Source organism: Rousettus aegyptiacus, unplaced genomic scaffold, assembly GCF_014176215.1.
Source record: "Rousettus aegyptiacus isolate mRouAeg1 unplaced genomic scaffold, mRouAeg1.p scaffold_m13_p_15, whole genome shotgun sequence".
In the NCBI taxonomy this organism is placed as follows: Eukaryota; Metazoa; Chordata; class Mammalia; order Chiroptera; family Pteropodidae; genus Rousettus; species Rousettus aegyptiacus.
Window position 1 is genome coordinate 8,806,076 of NW_023416290.1, and position 20,839 is coordinate 8,826,914.

General features: G+C 39.7%; 1 protein-coding gene across 8 annotated transcripts in view; it reads left to right on the forward strand.

Annotated features, from left to right (window-relative positions):
* Window positions 1-20,839, forward strand: part of SLCO5A1 (solute carrier organic anion transporter family member 5A1) — a 124,916-nt gene that overhangs the window by 56,533 nt on the left and 47,544 nt on the right. For 7 of the 8 annotated variants that reach the window (XM_036232804.1, XM_036232803.1, XM_036232806.1 and 4 more), the window contains one exon: window positions 4,383-4,547. The exons of the other annotated variant lie outside the window; for it this stretch is intronic. In XM_036232804.1, the coding sequence (XP_036088697.1) occupies window positions 4,383-4,547 (165 nt within the window). The remainder of the gene's footprint in view (window positions 1-4,382; window positions 4,548-20,839) is intronic. 8 annotated transcript variants of the gene reach the window in all.

The following is a 20,839-nucleotide window of genomic DNA, read 5'->3' on the forward strand; positions in this document are numbered from 1 at the left end:
ACATTTCGAAAGTACATAGAGGTAGCAGTTGCACCATTGTGAATGTACTAATCCTTTCTGGTTTTAGTGTCAGTTTGCCCTTATAAATGAATTGGTAGGATTTCTCAGCATTAAATTAGTTTTAAAAAAGGACGATCTCTGTCATTATTTCATCTCTTCTTTGTTATGCTTTTTGCTGCCTCTTTGACTTTATAATGACTCAGTTATGAATGACACCAAGAAACTTATCTGCCGCATAACAACTAGGTATTTGGTTGCAAGTTTGTGGACTTAGAAACTTCTTTGCTAACTTAGTTGTTTAAACTTTGTGCTTTTGAAATAATTTTGAATATACATAAAAGCCACAGAAATAGCACCAGAAACTCCTGCGTACCCGGCACCCCCATCGTTGATGTTACTGAGCCATCAGCGAAGATGAAGATATGATTCTCTCCTGCCCCGTAGTATTCTGTGTGCGCTTCCTAAACACAAGGACACTCTCCTATGTGACCACCGGGCAGCCACCAAAGTCCGAAAGTTACCATTGATCCCGTGCTGCCATCTAGACCACGTGCCGCACTCAAATGTCACCTGTTATCCTAATGATGCCCTTTGTGTCCAAGGTCTAATCCAGGATCACGCGCTTGTTCAGTGGTCCTGTCTTTGCATCTCCTTCATGTGTTCGTCTCTTTTATGACCTTGACCTTTCTAGAAAGTACAAGGCAGTAACTTTATAAACTGTCCCCCGACTTGGGTTTAATGATGTCGCCTCCTGACTTAAGCCCTTTCGTGGGCACACCACCGAAATGACGCTGTGCTCGGTGTATTGTAACGGAGGCCACGCGAATTTGCCTCGTTACCAGTTAGGTGAACTTTTATCCCTTGGACAAGATTCTATCTGCCAGGTTTCTCCACTCTAAAGTAAACGAGTATATTGCAGTTATAAATCAATATAGTTAGTGCTCTGGGGGAGGTACAAACCTGGATTCCTGTCACGACATAATGGCCAACTAATTAATACATAAGCTCGTGGTATATGTTTCTGTTTGATGTATATCGTTGATTCTTTAACGAGGAACCCGTGGCCACAGCACTCGCTCAGGCCTGCGGGGAGCTCATCTTACACACGTGTTTACTCTGCAAGGCACATCGCAGTCCCTCATACATAGAAACACTACACAGCACTCCAGCACTCTGCTTGAGGACGGGGGCGGGGGGCATTTTAAACAATGAAATCACCAAAAGCACAAAAATGTGAAAAATGTGGCAATATGTTGTGAAAAGGACGCTTGTTTCCAGTATGAGAGCTGAAACAAGAAGGCCTTGTCCTGTGCAACGTCAGCCGAGAATGTGTGTATCCTGCGACTCACGCTTTTTGCCATTCTGCGCATGTCCTCGAAGGAGTGTGCACTGCTAGTATTGATTTTCTGGTTACAAATGAATTCTGGCGAGCGGGCAGATTTGCGAATGCTGAATCTGTGAATAATGAGGATTGACCCTTTCTTGTTCCTAGTAATCTCTCGCTTACCATTTTTGGCATCAGTTGAGCTCAGATTGTTCCAGATTTGGCCACTGGGAATCCTTCCCGCTGTCTTTCCTGTCTTTCAGACATGTCCCCATCATTCTTTGACTGTTTACTTTCTTGCTCAATGAGATTTTCCAGGCTCATCTTGTATTTTCTCTGCCCCAGCTCTGAAGTTAGACATTTCTCCAAGGAGCTCTGGTTTTATTTAATGGAAAATGACACTTAGAAACCAATAGCTGGGTGCCAAGTGGGCTCATTGCTACCAGGGTGTTATTACTTAGCCCCGTTAGTAGACAGAGTTAGAAAATATGTTTATGTACACACACACGCTGCCCCCATCTGTCATTAATCTCTCATTGTCTTTGTCTATGCCTGTCTGTCCATCTGTCTATCATCTATCTACCTACCTGTCTATCGTCTGTCTGTCTGTCTTTCTATCTGTCTGTCTATCATCTATTTATCTATCTATCTATTTATTACCTATCTATTTATCTATCATCTATCTATTTATCTAATCTATCTATTATCTATCTATTTATTCATCTATAATCTATCTATCATCTATCTTATCTATCTATCTATCTATCTATCTATCTATCTATCTATCATCTGTCTATCTATTATCTATCTAGTCCTCTATCTGTAATCTATCATCTATCTATCTATCTAATCTATCTATCATCTATATCAGCTATCTCATGAATACATACCAACACCTCCAGTTCCAATCTTAAATCTAAGATTTCTGTATTTGTAACTCCCTCCTCTGGCAGTTAGAAAACTGACTTCTATCATTCTCAGTGTCTTGACTTATTTGCTCACTCCCTCTGTATATAAATAAACTTCCATTAAGCACAGACACAGTGGGCTGAAAGTTTAGCCCCAGCCAAGGGGAAAGAGGAAGAGGAAAGAAAAAGGAAGCTAACTTAAAGGTTTTTAAAGTCTGAACTTTTGCTAAATTCTTCTTAAATAAAAGTGGGCTTTTTTTTTTTAATGAAAGAAGAGAGAAACATCACATATATTTTTAGTTACCTTTGAAATTAGAAGGTTATTTTACCATACCAAATGGGCGTAAAAGAAAAACCAGTTTTATATAACTAGTATCTTTTAAAATATTCATGTGACATATGTCATCTTCTTGGATTAAAAAAATTTATATTTTCCCCAGATGTTTCAGATTCAACATGTTGGCTTTAATATAACAGCTAAACTTAACTCGAATCTTTAACTGTTGATATAAAATCTTAACTTTCTAATTTTTAAATTTTGAATACGACTTTGATTTGTAGTGTTTACAAGAGAGTATTGGGTAATTTTATGACATATTTTGATTATATATTTTCTGGTTTATTCATGTTAAAAAAAGTACGTATTTAAATTTTTCTCTTAAAATGTTTATTTAAACTTTAAACAATTAAATTGTTATAGAACATTAAAATTAATTTACATTTTAAAAAGATAATAGCAGTCTTGCCTTCCTAAGTTGTAAATTCTCATGAATAGGCTATAAATTATAGCTTTAATGGTAGTCATTGCTTAATTTTTGTGAAATGATTTTATTATGTTGTAGCATATGGAGATAATTGTTCTGATAACTAAGATGACTGTACATGTCAAAAATAATGTAGCTTACCTTTTCCATAAAGATATATAAAGATTACATGAATATGAGGTAATTCACATTATAAACATGGAAAAAATGTATAGCTATATATGCAAGAATTTTCTTTTATTTTCCTCTTTACCAATCTTACTTCCATTCACAGAATTTCTTGCTGTTAACATATATTGAGAAGTATACATTCGACTGTATATTAATACAGTTTTGGTTTGATTTTTACTTAAATATTATCTATATAAATATATAATCTATATTATAAATTTATATACATGCATACATTTATACAGCAGCTAGCTTTGCACATTAATAAAATTATGAGTTCTTTATGCCAGTATGTAAAGTTTATTTCAGTTTTAACTACTGCATGGTATTTCATTATATGGTTGTGCCATAATTTAAATACTTCCTGTTGATTGACGTTTAAGCGTGTTTCTCCCACATGGTGCTGTGATAAACAGTGCTGATCTGAAAATATTTGCACATACATCCTGATGCATGTGCATGGCGAGTTCTGTGAAATAAATGCTGGCACTCGAGGATGAGATTTCTCTTTCTTGCTCGAGAGGCAGATGGCAGGTGCCAAGCGACCACCTCTGGGTTCTCCTGCTCCTTCGGAGATCATTTCACTGTGTTCCAAAGTCCTTAGGAGCATCTGACCTGGTGGCCTCGTTCCTTGTGCCCGTTTAGCTGTATTATTTCCTGTTTCGTACTCAGGCTAGGAGGTTAGACATCCAACTAAAGGTAACAGCGGCTCTGCTCTGGGTGCCGGCAATGCCGGGTCCAAGAGCTGGCAGCTCAGAAGTGCATCTTCTCAGGGGGATGCTAGTTGGGTGAGGTGGAAACTGTAATTTAGGACTGTTTTGCAGGTACTTTATGGATTTAGTAGACTTTGGAGTCTTAACAAAGCATAATGTTGTTTTAATCAATAAAAATGCTAATAATTTATTTTAAACAGTTTTTGAAACAGGGGTCACAGGTCAGGTACTTCTTGTAAGGATAATCTATATGGGTATGTTTTTAAGTGCTTCATTAAATTTCCTTATCCTAGTTGAAAAAAGTTAAAAAAAAATACCCAAACCTATTTAATAAAGGGGAGAATTTCTAATCGGTCATCAAGTTTTCTATATTTATTCTCTATTCAATAGTCTCAAGTATTGCTGAATGGCTATTTCCAGTTCATTTCAAAAACAATTCAATTTTATTTTATTTTTCATCCCTTGTTTATAACATTCATTTGTCATTTTTGTCATTTTGTAGACCTACCAAGAGCAGCTGTCAGGATCTTAAGCAACATGACATTCCTTTTTGTGAGTTTGTCATACACAGCTGAGAGTGCCATTGTAACTGCTTTCATTACCTTCATTCCCAAGTTCATCGAGTCACAGTTTGGTATTCCGGCTTCCAATGCCAGCATCTACACTGGTAAGGCACTGCCGTTAGAGCTCCTTCAACACATGATCATTTTTGACCACTAAACTAAAATGCAATGAGTGAAGAGAACTAACGTTCGTTCTAACATCGAAGTGTTAAATCAGTTCATTAAGAGCTACCTCTCTCCCGCCCACCAGATTCTAGGAGGAGGAAGTGTTTGAATGTTTTCTCTTTGCTTCAGGTACTATGTTACTGTGTGACATGTTTACCGATTGTGTTTTGCATATTTATGTTTTTATGGTTCTCAGGTGAAAAGAATGACATGGGCAATGGCATTCAAATGTAAATCTGAATAAATCTTTTCCTGGGCTGGCATGAGTCTCGACGGATTCGATTTTTAAACACTGATAATTTGAAACATCCATCAGTTCTATGGTATCAGGATTTCCTTTTCATAAGTGTGAACAGATTTTAATCTGATTACTGGGGAGATGCTTGAGTTTGGAAAGAAAGTTTATGAATTTTGTTTAGAAGGTATTTCATGTCCAGGATAACTGTTATTTAGGAGACTTTGATACATGTACCTATCGTACTTAGTGCTCGGATCTTTTTTTTTTTTTTTTAATATAAAGTGGGTATTCAGAAATGTGGGAATATTAACTCTCAGATATTGGGAGAATTTTCAGTGTATTATATCATATGATATTCTGTATAGTTCCTTAGTGGTTTCGAAGACGGTTACATGATTATATCTACCTAAGGCTCATTTTATTAATAGAGTATATTTCAGCACCTAAGTGGAGAATTATGATAACTCTTCCTATGACTTTGGCTTTCCCTTTCTCCTCCATGTCCACAAACACACTCAGTAGGCATGAATTATCTGAAAATTAAGAGGCAAAACTGTATTATTGTAGGAAGACAAGTTGACTTGAAATATTTGGGTTACCACTTTGTTCTCTCTTTCACTTCACACATAAAGATATTCATAATTGGGTTGTGCATCTATGATAGGAAATTTTTTTTATAAAGAGTATACTGCTGTGGACCATCGTACTAATTGTAACCTAAAAATATGTTTTTCTTTCTCTTTTGAACATATGTGTTTTCTTTATATTAAGGTAAAATTGACAGGTTGCTTTATAGTTTGGTTGTCAGAAAATCTGAACCTCCCATTTCTAGTTTAATTCTTACACGAATCGTTTTTTGAGCAACAATTCTCCAACAGGGATACCAAGAGTTGGCTCGTAGCTCGATATGAAGCCACGTAGCTGTTAGGCGCGCAGTAGTTGCAAGCATTTCCCAAACTGTTTCCATATTAGTAAATGCTGCTGGAAAGAAGGTTTATAGCCGAATAAATTTGGAACTTGCTGAGTTAAAGTATTATGGAGTTCTTTGCTGCAGGATTTTCATAACCCTGAATATGTTAATGTGCATTGTGAAACTCCCAGAGGAGGGTTCAGATTACAGTCTTTTCCAAATTTATTTGACCATGAAACCCAGTTTTTTAGAGGCATCTTTCTCAAGAACAGAGTTCCTCAGGGCATCCATCGGGGAACATGGCTAGTTTGTCCTGTGTGTCCTAGTTTTGGACAGACTGGAGAGCAGAGCGGTCCCCCAGATGTGCCATTTCGATCTGCTGGGGCCGTGGCACAGCGCCGAGCTAGCTAGGAATTGATGCATGACGAACGCCTGTTGGCCAGACCATCTCTTGATTACCGTAGAGGCAGAGGCTCCATAGACAACTCCTGGAAAAATGGAGTAAAGGGTTCAGCTGGACCTAGGTCACTTGGCTGGAGAGTCCCACAGTGGGGTGGGCAAGGTGGTCGTCGCCGAGTGTGGCTTCCTTGGCAAAGAGGGTGTAGGACTGAATAAAGCTAACTCGGGATCGTTCGCCCTGTGTGCCAACATCAGGAGTACAGAGGTATCACAAAGTGCCGGCCCCATCTGGTTTTGTTATCAGCATTTTTGGGGACCTTTGCCAGTGCAATTTATATAACGTTTGATAGTCTCCTGTGTTCAGATAAAAGGCTTTTTATGCCCAACTCACACAATTTTTCCTTCCTTTCCAGATCAATAACAAATAAAAATAGTCGAGAGACATTCAGATTAATTAAGAGTACGAGATGGTCTGTCATTACAGGAAGATTAAACAAGGATGATAATTCTTTTTAAAACTCATCTTGATTTTTTGAATTTTTATCAGGTGAAAACTTCTTCCTCTTTGAGCAGAGATTTGTATTTTTTAAGGACTTTTAAAATTAATGTAATATTTCAGTCTCTAAATCTTTCTATCCATGTAAGTGATATGCAGAATTAAGAAATATATCTAAAGAAGGATTTAAAAATAGTTTTAATTTCTCATCTGACAAAGTTTTTGAGTTAAAACATTTTTTTAATTAAAAAAATTATTGGATGAATACCTAGACCCTCCATTTCGATTTGCTTGTGTCGCGTTATATGGTAGAAGTGAAACTTCATACATGTATCAAAAGATGTGCTGTTGCTCACCCCTCGCTCTTGTATAGTCATTGAACACCAGCTCTGTACACGGCGCTATGCCGTGTGTGTGTGTGTGTGTACACGCGCGCGCGTATAGACTCAAACCAAGACCTTAAGTCGTTTATATATCTAAGAGGAGAGAGAAAGCTTACACAATAAGTTTAGGAAAAGCTGCTTTACTAAATTGATAGAAAATTTGGGTTGCAGAGATTGTTATGGGAGGTGGAGTGGTGTGTTTGGGTTCCGTACGTTTCATGGAGGAAAGGCTTTAAACCAAGTTTTTAAGGAAAAGTAGAATGTGACCGTTTGGAGTTTGGAGGGAGGGCGTTTATTCCCTGTGGAGGACCAGCTTGAGCAAAAGCAAAGAACAGGGAAGGGCAAGGCTTGTTTTCCTGCCCCCTTCTCCCCCCGCCCCCCAAAAAGAGCGCTTTATTTCCTGGGAGAGAAACGGGGAGGGGAGTTACACAGGTACACAGGTAAAGGCGGGGGAGGGAGACAATGCTTTCTGGCACTGGGGCGAGGAAAGTGCTCAAGGGCCTTCAGCGCCTCTGGGTCAGTTGTGCTCTCACCGGGGACGCCTGTGCCGGGCGGGACGCGGCGGCACCAGTGTCCCCCGAGGGCGGCGTGGAAACGCCTTCGCGGACCCGTCCGGTGTTATCCGCGCAGCAGCGGACCTGTGTTCGCGCCGTCATCGTCCCTCTTGCGGTTTTTCGGTTCACCCGTTCAGGGTCACGTTTACTGATCGAAATAAAATATTATGAAGTTGATATTTTGGGAAAGCCGGAAAACGAGGGGAAGAGCCCCGAAGGCGGAGTTAGAAAGCACCGCCCCGAATCCCGCCACTGCCGGGTCCCAGGGCCGTGGCTCTGGGCAAGTCCCTTAACGCCCTCAACTTCTGCCGAAACCGAAGTTTATCAGTGCAATGAGGGTCCTATCTCCTCTGTCTCTGTGTGGCAGTGTCCTTGCGGGGATCAAAAGAAGCAGCGAAGAGGGATTAGTTCCGAAGCTTAACTAACGTCCCGTCCCGTAGGTACAGCAACATACATCGGAGAATGTAACCTTATATATTATAGGAAAGAAACTTATTATTTACGATGTCGATGATAACACCTTACATTCAAACGTCATACAGCTTGAACAGGTCAGGGAATGAAACCTCTGCTAATAACATGATGATAATAAAACAACTAGGGACACATGTTGAATGTTTACTAAGAAGACACTATCTAAGCATTTTTTGTTTGGATGACGTGTAACTTACTCTATGTAATAAATGCCCATGCAGTGGATATTATTGATTCTGCCCATTTTCCAGATAAGGAAACAGAGGTCTAGAGAGGTTGAAATAGCTTACTTATTTTTTTTTAATAACTAACTTAAAGACATGAAAATATTGAGAGCCAGGAGGCTAGACTTTATATTCTCTGCAGTGTATATGTCCAAATGTGATTTTTATTGAACTATTATAATAGGAATATGCTATTGTCATCATTTGCAGTCAGTTTTTATTTGTTTATTTATTTGTTTACTATTTCCAGAGACATCATATTCTGACACAGATTCAACTTCCACCTACTCTATAGCAGCCTTTGCCAGTGAACCATGGTCACAAAATTCATTTTCAGAGCACCGTGGTCTGCGAGGGTCACCTTTGTTTTTTCCAGGATCCACCCTTTGTTGTGCAGAATTATAAAGAGTTAGACTTTCGTTTTTCTTTGTAAGAGAAACAGCCTTGGAAAACTCTATTTTGTTTTTCATCGGAGAATAACCAAGAGACTTATTTCTGTGGTAAGGGGATTAGGTTGGAGTGTGATTTTTGAAAAAGTTACTTTAATTTTTGTGGTTGTCTAGTTAACCAGATATCTGCCATCCACCTTCAGACACCGATTTGGGGTTTCGTCGATGAGATTCACAGCAATACCATTGGACTCAGATTGCGGCCTTGCGGAGTCACTGGGTCTTTAGACACACAAGAGTCGTCAGTGAGCTTTGATTGTTTCGTTCTTTGTTTCGTTAACAGCTCGTCCATGCCAGTTCTTTAATTTTAGGAGTAGTTTTTTCCTTCAAGAATGTCTCTGTTTATTTTCAAACATAGTAGAAAACGGAGTTTACATAGAAATTTTATTCCCCTGTTTTTGCCTTGTCATTTTCTAGTTTTTATAACTATCATTTTAAATGTGTGTGTGGTAGTCTGTTAGACAGGTACAGCCAAAACATGCTTAATCGTTTCCATTTGGTTGAACTTTTAGCTTATTTCCAATTTAAATTTTATTTTTAAATCTGTAACCAACATCCTGAGGCACATAGCTTATCCTCAGAGTGTTTTTCTGTTATGACATAGTCCTGGAAGTAAAATTTCTAGATCCAGAGGTATTTTGAAGGCTCTTGATGCATGACAGTTTTAAAAATCCAGTTTTGTACTAATTTTATAAATATACAGTATACATAGGTTTTTAGAGAATATTGAAATTAGACTTAAATGCAAATGGACTGTCTCAGGTACAGATGTACTTAGCATCACTGCCCATTTCCAAGGTCAGGCAGTGGCATTTGACTCCACGAGAAGTGTGCGCACGCAAACCCAGTGTGCTGTGGGAAGGAAGGGAGAGGACCCAGCAAACCGACATCCTGCAGCAGCCGCCAGAGACGCACTGCTACAGCTTTGCACGATCTCGCGATGAACGGAGGATATCAAGACCTAAGAGTGTCAGTTATAGGTTCTTTGTCTTTTGGTCAGAGAGGTATTTATCACGCTAAATTACATTTAGTTTTTCTTCAATGCCGATTAGAATTTTTGTAGAGATTATCGTGGACGATAAATCAAGATACTCAGATTCTCTCTATTTGTTCACTAACCAATTAATGTAGGACATACCTGAGCGGCTACCACGTGACAAGTTCTTAGCCAATGCACTAATGGCGACAGTAAAACAGGGCTTAATTGCTTAAGAAGGCTCCGGGGATCCAGAATGACAATGTTTACACAGAGATACTATATGAAATGGCATTAAAGTAAGAATGTGTTTTGCAGACAGACACAGGCTGCCTCAGGTACCACCTGTGTGTGCCTGGAACAGACGCCCAAGGGCCGGAGTTTATAATGGAGTCTCAGCTGGAGTTTTTAATATTTTTATAATACTTTAAAATTTAAAACATATTTTTAAGTTTTCTATCTTTTGCTGGTCACGTGGGTTCCTGCTTCATAATCAGCCTTCAGCAGGAGGGCCCTCCAGGGGATCTTAGCGAGGCCAGCTGCAAATCGGCATGGTCACCGTCATCAATAGACAACGCTAGCGGCCGATGTAAACCACCCCAACACTCACTGTTGATCGCAGTGTTTCACATCATGACTAGGGGTCAGCACCCTGCAGGTACATTTTCTTGATGTAGCAGGAAGCTCAGGCGGACTCCCCGCCTGCTGGGTACCAGACAAGGGAGGGAGACCAAGCCCTCAGAGCTGCCCCAGGGCAGTGCATACGGTGGCCGGCAACCCTGCCCTCATGTTGCTAATGCGCTGTGCGACTTCAGGCTCATCGGTTTTTCTCTTTAGGTCTGTTTTCCAACCCAGAAAACAGTAATTTGGACTGGAATCAACTCTCTGATTTCTTCTTGCTCTAATATCTTAATTAAATAATTCTCCCAAGGCCACATATATCAAATAAAGTTACTCTTAAAATCCCCTTAGAATTATATTATTATTATTTTTTTTACAAGGGGACTAGTTATTTAACAATCCATGTGGTATTTTCAGTCATGTTATGTCCCTACAAACTTCGGTCCCGTCCAACACCAACGTGTGTTTCTTTGTCGTGGGCAGCCCGACGTAGCCCACAGATCTCTCTTTGAACCCCGGATCTGTCGCTTAACTGTGTGCTTTCAACCGAGTCAGTTAACCTCTCTGCCTCACTTTCTCATTTGTAAATGTGAGTGATCATATCCTGGAGCTACTGAAAAAAATATTAAATGAGACATTTTATTCTGTTAAATCATACGTGTTAAGAGAAGTATTATATTCAGATGAAATTGTAAGGAGGGACTGCTTTAGTCTGGATCATAGGAGTAGAGCAGCAGAAACTCTCTGGGGCAGGAGACAGCCAGGAGGTGTTGGGGAGGAGCATTCGTATTGCAAGATGTCACGGTCACTCTCTCTCTGTCCTGGAATTGCCCTGAATCGATTCACCAAATAACCAGCCTCCTGTCGCCCAGTGACCCAAATGTCTATTATTTCTTTGGTAATCTTTTCCCTTTACAAATTTTTGGAGTAAAAATTTATATTCTAGCAAATTCGTGCGGTGACTGATACATTTAACAAATATGATGATGAATTCATAGCTTTTCATAGGTTCGATGGGCTTTAATCCATGGCAGGATCATTCTTTTCAATGCTCTGATTATCCCGTCTTTGGCCCCTGGGAGCCCCTTTCAGTTGGCATCTGTGTCCTTGGCATGACCTTCACAATCTTTGTACTTTCCAGCAGGACAAAAGATGACTCGTTCATTTTATGTTTCCTGTTCTAGAACTGGGATTGGTCCTATTTCTCTAAGGAACGCTGGTTCCTTCTGGAGGAAATGACATTTGGAAATTACCATCTGGACACTAGGGTTGCCCATTGTTACAGGTTGTCATTGTTTCTAAGACTCGTTAATAAGAAAGAAAAACAAATCATGAGGTTATACTGATATTTCTGCTTCAAATGTAAGATTCTGGGCTATTCTTTGATATTATATTGTATCTCTTTGCTCTAATGCTGACAACCTATTTTTCTAATGTCTTTAACATGATTATAAGTGTGTGTATATGTGTGTGTATAATAGTGTCAAACCAGCTATCAGTATTAACTACTATGAAATGCGAAATGCAGTTTTCGACTTCTTTGTGGTTCTTTCTGTCCAGAGGCTGTGACCTAAAGCAGAATCCTGTGACCTAAAGCTGTTTGAAATAATTCTTCTCTGTCTGCTTATGCCTGCAACCCGATATGCTGTGGAGTTTGTTTATTTTGTTTTCAGATTTTAGGGATCACTTTACTTTATATTTTCAAGTGAAATTTGTTTTAATTCTCTAAGACATTTATATGATTTGAAAGTCAAAACTATAAAACGAAGGACAGAGAGGCCTTGCTTCCTTCCTTCCTGCTTTCTTCCAATTCTCTCTTCCAGTATTAGTAGCATTTTGTTAGTTTATCACTCTTTCGTTTCTTTTTGAATATGTAAGTAAATCTGCCTACTATGTATGCAATAGATATAATACAGACATCAGTATGTTACATTAGTATTTTCCCCCTTTCTCTCCCCAGAGTTGTTACTCCGTACCCTCTGGTCTGCCCTGGAACATCATCAGAGACCTTGCTCTGTCCTTTACAGCCACACGGTGCTCTACCGTGTGGACGTGTCAGTCTACCTCGTCCCCTATTGGTGGACATTGGGTTGTTTCCATCCTTTTGCTACAATGACACATATTGTGATCTGTTTAAGTCATTTTATAGGAAATAGCCAATTGCCCATTTGTCTAATATATACTTGTTTCTTTTTCACTATTTAGTTTAATTGCTTTCACTATGCCTTCGTCCTGGCAGAGAAGCCGATTCCAGACAAGGGAGGGAGACCAAGCCCTCATGGATGCATCTGTCATGTTATACTAGTTCTTCCCCAACCCCACGGTGTAGCATTTACCACCAGATTGTTATAAAGATCGAGAGAGAGAATCCTTCTGAAAGCACTTTGAAAACTCTATGTAGCTTTTGGGACTCAAATCGCACTGGAGTCTCCGTCGGGATGGGCGTGCGCCACGATGGTGAAGGCAGAGGGGGCCCTCCCTGGGCCTCCGCCCTGAGCTGAGCGCGGCGATGGAGGGGCTTCTGCTGGTCATGCACAGCCCGGTCTCCAGCGCTGCCGTGGGGCTCCTGCTCTGTGCAGCACAGAGTTGATGGAACCGAGGCTTGTAGAGCAGGTTTGCAAACCGCACACCCAGAGAGTCATAACACAGGCCAATCACATGTGTGGACAGGGCCGGTCCTCAGAGAAGCTGCTAGCATTTTAGAATTTTTATTTCACTAATTCTCTCCTCTCCAACTTTTCACATGTTCGGTAAGACATACAGCATGGTAGTTAAGAGAATTAGTTTTGCAGGAGACACATCTTTTTGAAATTCGTACTCTTTCTTTTTATCCATCCATCCATCCATCCATAAATATTTATAAATCTTCTGCTATGGGTCTGGCACTTGGCCAAGTGCTGGAAAAGTGACAAGAACACTTTGGGATGTCACCCTCAAAGACCTTATAGTGTAGTGTAGTGTCATGTCGTGTCGCGTCGTATCGTATTGTATCTTATCGTATCGTATCGTATCGTATCGTAACGTAACGTAACAGGCTGCCTGAGTCCCTGGACAAGATCATTGACCTTTACGGGAGTGAGAGGTCGTGAGGATTAAGTGAAGGAGGGTAGGGGACGTGTTAGCACAGTGGTTGGGAAGGAGCCATCAGTGATAACCGCAATGCCCACTTGGTGAGGCACTCTCAGGAAAAGGAGTTGGAGGCGGATGAGCGAAGCTAGGACTTAGGGCACATGGAATCCGTCATGGGCAAGAGGACTGAGGGAAATGGATTCAAGGAGTAAGAAGAGAAAGTGTGGCTCGCAAAGTAGGAAAACGAAAGAGAAGGCTTGAAACTAATACGAAGGGCCGAGGGATTGTTTCAGTGGAACTGAAGGAGGCTTGGAGACGCAATAAAAACGATAAAAAAGCAGTTGCTTTAAGAGTATAACATGTGGAACTGACTTCAGCCGAGTCAGTGTTGAGCTGGGGTTAATTCTTTATATCTCTGATTTATTTATTCTCTGTTTATTTTTCTGCATCAACTATGTCTATTTTTCAAAACTCTTGGGGCAGGAGGAAGACATTTTAAGTGTTTTTAATTTTATATATTTGAGCACAGTGCAGTGAAATGTCAGTTGACCCAATCTCTCCATTAAATAGTTTTGTTTCACTCATCTTTGGTGATTAATGGCATAGTCCTTATGTTGGAGATTTGTTTCCCATGCTTGCACACATACACAGACACACACACACACACACACACACACACACACACACACACAGAAACATCACTTATAAGGGATTTTCCAGGCTCGTAGGCCATTCAGCTGTTTTCCACAGATTTCTCCATCCACATTTATCGCCCCTTGAGAGCCTTCGTCATCACAAATACTGTATTGTGTTCCAATAGCAGGATTTGTTTACATATAAAAGTTGAGATGAGAAAGATCGGGGAGCTTTTCAAAAGGACTTAAAACCCAGGGGAAAGACTGAGGTGTCAGGAGCAGATGTAAGAGCATTTCTGCTACTCAGTGCCTCATGTGCGTCGTTAAATCAGCATCCACGAAACACCCGACAGAGCCGATGGATGAAGGAATGTAAACGTTTATCTCTCTGTTCTTCAGTCTCATCTTTGAAATGAGGAATTGAATTAGTAACCTTTCACCAAAGATCAACTAACGCACGCTGAGCCCGCATCCCCTCCCCTCCCCAGCCCTGCAAATCCTCTGATTTTTGTGAGCAACTCGTTTTTCTAGGCATTCAGGTTATGCATTGTCTTACCATTTACTTTGGATATGTGTAATACTTTTTCTTGGCAGTTTAAATTTAATAGGTACATATGGATTCTTTATTCTCCTTTGGTGCATGTGATAGAATGAGGTGGAATTTTTTAGCTTTTTGCTTTTTTTGAAGGGACTATCATGGAGTAAAGGTAGCTCGATGATTAAATTTCTCCTTTTGAGAACTCGGAAACTTTTCACCAGGCATGGTCCCATAGGGACATATTCTGTTTAAGAGAGGTGATCCCTACCTGCTTTGTAGTGAGCCAACATCTTCTAGGAGGAAGGTGATGGCTTTTGAACTCAGAAGGTCTGGGGCGAAGACCTGCGCCTGCCATTCATTCGCTATGTAATCTTGGGTGAGTTAAGTAATCTCCCCAGCCTCAGTTTTACCAGCTGTGAAATGGTGTAATCACATTCATTTGACAGGGCTGTTGAAGTTTTAAAAAGTTAAAAATTACTTATTAGTGTAAAGAACAACACAAATATTAATTTTTAACGAGAATGACCCTGGCTTTCCTTTCTATTCATCAAGTACTCCATCGTCCGTGATGGGACAGCAGAATCAGGATTATTATTGAAAGAGATGAGGAAGGGAGGCAAGGAGGGCATGGAGTGTCACATTATCCCAGTTTTATAGATAGGTAGGTAGAGGTATCGGCGCCACTTAAAGGATCCATGGCTTCATCAGTAGCAGCATGTTGGGGCTGGAGACGAAATGTTTTGACTCCCAGCTCACGCTACCATCTCTCGTTTCCTCAGAGATGCTTTCTGTTAACTTACAAAAATTATGTCCAGAGCTAATGAATATCTTGGCCTTTAGTTATGGCCAGGATATGGTGATACCACACATTCAGGCAGGAAGTACCTTACTCTTTTCAACTAAATAATGAGACATGTGCTTAGACATTATTAGAAGTTGCAGTAATGCGCATTTGTAACCTGAGCCATCTCACGATGGACCAGATTTGCTTTGCTGTCAGGTTCAAGTTCCCCTTGTGGCATCTTTCCATTGGCCAGAGGACAGAACATTTGGATTTGTTTCTGTTAGATCGATTGGATTTCAGACAAATAGTTAATTTTTTCAAGTCATTGTATCGAAAATTTCCCCATATCTCTCTTTGAATAGAGATGAATGTAATTTATGTTGGTCGTTTTTTTATTAGAGTAAATATTTAGAAACATTATAGGTGCACAGTTATCTCACCTGTACAAGCAACAATTTGTGTATAATTGTTTGATATAGAATAGTTTAGTATTATTATGTAACATCTTCCTCAAATTTGTTCAAAATACCTTCCGTGTGAATACCAAACCCTTTTGGAAATGCTTGGTGGATTCACTGAGAAATGAAGCAGAGGAGGACGGCTGTGTAAACGTCCATATCCTTTGGGAAGATTTTCCAGTAGAATGTTTGTATTCACGCCATGCTGAGTTTCTCTTGTTCCTAGTTCAGCCTTGCTCTCAGAAGCAGACATTGATGTAATCAATGGATTCGTAGTTGTAGTAATGAGATACAGATTATATATATATATATATATATATATATATCTACATATCTACATACATATATATATATGTATGTAGATATCAGCAAACTCAATTCGTATTTAAAGCTTTTGTTTATTTGAAAAGAGTAGTTGACATTAACTTTGCTGAGCAAAACATTCTGCACACTAATTGAAGATTTTTAGAGTGAATGTTTAAATATTTAAGAAAATAACTTTCCAAGTTTTCTTAAGTATTGCAGAGTCATCAGATCCATTCCCAGTGCTGATGACTAATAATAGATAAATCTTATTTGTCATTGGATCAGATTCCCAAGAATCTTGGAACAAGGTACCAGTAGAAATTTTGTGTTAATACAAACTGTCTGTCCCGTGGAGAATTTTGCTCTATGCTGTGAACTCTGAGCCTGACCAAGGTCATAACCTAGGGGTACTGTGTCCATTCCCTGAATTCACTGAGTGGTTACTGAGGGCCTACTATTTAGCAAAATACTCTCATGGACATTATGGTGTATGTGAAGATGAATGAAAGAATTTTAATAGAGGAAATAAAATCGAAGAAACAGTGTGGACTGGTTTTATATTATGGAGAGCTTTGAGTCTCTAGGGGAGGAATTTTTAGATCATCCAGTAATGAACAGAAAATGTAGGAACTTATTTTTTAAAAGACAGACTGCTACAATTCTGTTAGTTTCAAAGGGATTATTATTTTATGGAGTTTCACTTAATCAAATAGATACTCATATCCTGTGATATTATTTTAGTCACTTGGCATCTGCTCCTATTTCTAAAAAGCAAATTGAAATTGTCCTAAACAACTGAGCACTGATCTCATTTTGGGGGAGAGAGGGAATATCAAAGAAAGGGATTATGTAATTTTTCTTAGTTACCTTTTCTGTTGGTTCATAATCCTGTTCATATGTTTTTAACATATCAACCTCCTATATCAAATACTTTTTTTTGAGGGATGTAAAGAATAAGTGAACAAAATATTGGCTATCAGAAATATACATGATACATACATACGCACATTTACACACACACCACATATGTTAACAGATTTCAGCCTTTTTGTATTGAAGGTTTGAGTTTGTTTTAGCTGAAAGCGTAACTAATTAAAAACTTAAGTAAGAGTTGGACTGGGTTTCAGCTTTAGAGGGAACAACAGATTTGGAATTCAGGTAGCGGATTTCTCGTCTCAGACCTGGAAGAATTCTGGCTTAGAAATCAGATTTGTGTCCTGGCTCTGCTCTGTTAGCCTGGTGATGCCATTCATGTGTCTTATTTTCCTTAATGTTAAATTTTGCGGAGAATGGGGAAAAACAGTAACGCATCTCATGAGATAAGAGCAAGTGTGAGTGCTTTCAGACCTAAAGTGCTCTACACATTTGTCTAGGTGACTATATTGTCATTTCATTTTCCCAAGGTCCATTTTCTTATCTGTATAAGCAGAGAATACCTGTTCACAGAGCTTGTCGTATCACTCAATTAAGTAATTGATATGAATGTACTCAGAAAAAACTATAAAGGCTTATTTTCCTCATACGATTTTAGGTTCTCGCTGCTAATTTTGGTCACAGTTGAAGCCAGCTTGCTCTAAAGGTTAACCTTTAATCACAGTATTTATTTATTGGTGCGTACCTCGTGATTCAAGACAATGATAGGTAAGAGTCTTTGAAAAGAATTTTGAGGAGTTTTCTGCTGCTTTTGGTGGAAAATTAGTCGAAAACATTTCCTCTTTTGAAATAAATAGAATTTGGAAGGATAGATCATAATCATGGAAGTGTTCGTCTCATATGGATGGAGGAAAGCCATCGGATTTAGATTCTGAACACTTAGAACCGGGGCTTTGCTGCGGCCTAGCCATTGTTAGCCAATGGCTAACAAGCCAGCGATCCAAGTCAAGCCATGCATCTTTTATGGACCTCATATTTTTGGTAGGGAGGTGTGGGGGAGGCACCTTTAAGATAAGGGAGTTGAAGAGATGATCTCTGAGCTTCTATGTTTAGGATTACATTTTTTTTTTTTTTTGAAAATATCAGAGACTCAGAATGAGGCTTAAGCAGTATAGGTTATTTTTTCCTCACAAAATATATGGACATAGGCAGCACACGACTGTTTCCGCTTCATCAGGGATTCTTGTCCTTGTGGTCCAAGGGAGAGGTCCTGCCATCATCTCTGCATTCCAAGCAGCAGGAAGGCAGGAGATGGGGAGAAAGGCATGGATGGATGCACGACTTTTGGCTATATTACATTGGCAAGATCTTACCACATGGCCACATCTAGTCGCAAGGGAGTCTGGGAAATGTAGTCTGTAATCCAGGTGACCATAGCCAAGTTATACTCTAAAATAGAGGTCTTGGGCCAAATTTAGCCTGCTGCTTACTGTAAATAAAATTTCCTGGAAACACAGTCATGGCCAATTGTTTACACAAGTCCGTGACTACTTTTACACTACAACAAATAGTTGTTACGGGAACTGTCTGGCCCATAAAATGGAAAATACTTCTGATCTGGCCCTTTATAAGAAACGAAATTAAGCTTGTTGACTCCTGCTCTAGAAGGAAAAAAGGTAGTCGTCAGGGATAAATACCAATCTCTGCCTCAGCTCCTTTCCAGATTCTGATTCTAGAATGGTAAACAAATAAAAAACCCAGATAGTTACATGCGATGTCAGAGTAATTTTGGAAATGTTAGTAAACACTAAAACACATGTCGGTAAATACTAAAACAAAGTTCTTTCTTGCTCGACAGGCTGAAGCTTGAGTCGTGCCTGTTAAGCTGCCTTCCTTTTTATTCCGTTCACTTCCGTATCTTGTAACGGTCGCTTTTGGTTCCAGTCCAGCTGTGTAAGATGCCAGCTACTTCTCTGCAGCTTTGAGTAGAAAAAAACTATATTATTTGGCAGGTGTCTTGCATCGCCTTCATTTCGGTGCCAGTAAAACAGTGAAAAGATGCGGGGACATCTTCGATCTTGGTGAACCCCTCCTAGTGCAATAATGTCTGTCTTTGACAGTGACGTGGTGACCATCACCCTGTGAGAGGAGCCTGTGGCTGTCAGTCACGAGGCACCTTACACCGACTGTCGCTACACTGTCTTTTTTTCCTTTGCTGGTTCACGCGTCATTTGGGGTGAAATTTAACATATTTGTTGCATTTTCTTATTCCTTTAGCTTTTCAAGGTATGTTATGGTCTTCCAAAGAAAAGTTTTGTTTGGAAACGTGTGATTTTACTATTAAAAACCAGGAATAGACCAGTTCGAACAGCGCAGGGAGCAGACGGTTGGCGTTTCGCTGAGAGATGCAGAGACAGACCCGTTGGCGGGGCTTGTTCAGTAGGCAGCCACACGGGAGCCACGCCCCCCGTTCCTTTTCTAATGCTCTCTGCTCGGGGCTGCTTTCTGTAAAGTTGATTGATTGATGGATTTCTGAAACCTAGGTTCTCATCGCCAGTAAGTTTGGTGTCTTCCAAAACTACTCAGACTGTTAGGTTATTAAGAGTACATGTTCATTCCTAAGACTCATTTTGTGCATTGTATTATCTGGTGGAATTATGCCGGTCTTCCAAAAACAAAACAACATCTTCAGGTAAAAAGTGCAGTATGTAGTAGCATCCTGGCTAAGATTTCCGCCCCCCTGTTACTGTCTTTTTGAAAGTTCTTAGTTTTTCTGGCGTATGCTGTCTCATTCAGAGAGCGAGGAAGGTTGATTAATTTTTAATTTCCTTCTAGTTATTAAAGGTCCTGCCCTTTAATAATCTTGGCTCTCAGTAAACTCACTTTAATGGATAGATGAAAACGATATGTAACCAAGGTATCACTCCCTCTCCTCCAAGTTTTTCTCAAACGGCCTCTTAATAACAAACCCAGTAAACCCTGTTTGCAAATGGAACCCCCTCTCCCAGAACTCCTGATCGTGCTCGCTGGGTTGAACATTTTTCTCCCTAGTGCTTGTCACTTTCTAACATTCAGTATGATCTGCTCAGTTATTGATTTATTGTTTATCGTCTTTTTTCCCCACAGCAGATTATAAACTCAATGTGGGTAGGAATTTTTGTCAGTTTTATTCACTGTGTATCTCCAGAGGCAAGTACAGGGTCCAATATGTCGTAGATGCTCAATAAATGTTTTCTGTTAGATTAAATATATGTTGTACAAGTTATACATTTTTGTGAGTTTCTTGAGTAATACTTGAGATCCCAATTGTAAATAACACAGAATGAACTTCAGTGCACCTACTACCACAATGACTGAAGGTTAAAATGTACTAAAAAACACTGACTTAATTGTACACTTACTCAAGTAGGTGAATGTGTGATACAGAAATTATAGCTCAATGAAGCTGTCAAAAAAGAAAAAAAAAAAGAAACAGCGCAGTAGATAAGTGGGTTGACTATGTTTATTAAATGCCTCTCTGGTCTTCCCTATAAACTTGGCAAAATGAACATGGTTTTTAACGAGCTAAATCTTCATCTGGCCCTGAGGGGACAGCGGCATTCTAACAAGTACAGCTTGCGTGTGTAGACGTTTGTTTCGATTTTTTTTTTTTTTTTCAAGATACACAGAGTTTTAAAAATGTGCTTGCTTCCTCCAGGGGAAGGACAACTTTGTCGGATTTGTGGTTTTGTGCGGCTCGGCTGTTAGGGGGTGCGGTGAGGCCAGCTGTCTCAGTTGGAGATGGGGTGGTGGTGGTGGGGAGCAGAGCTGCTGAATTTGGACGACATAGAAAAGGGAGAAGCTG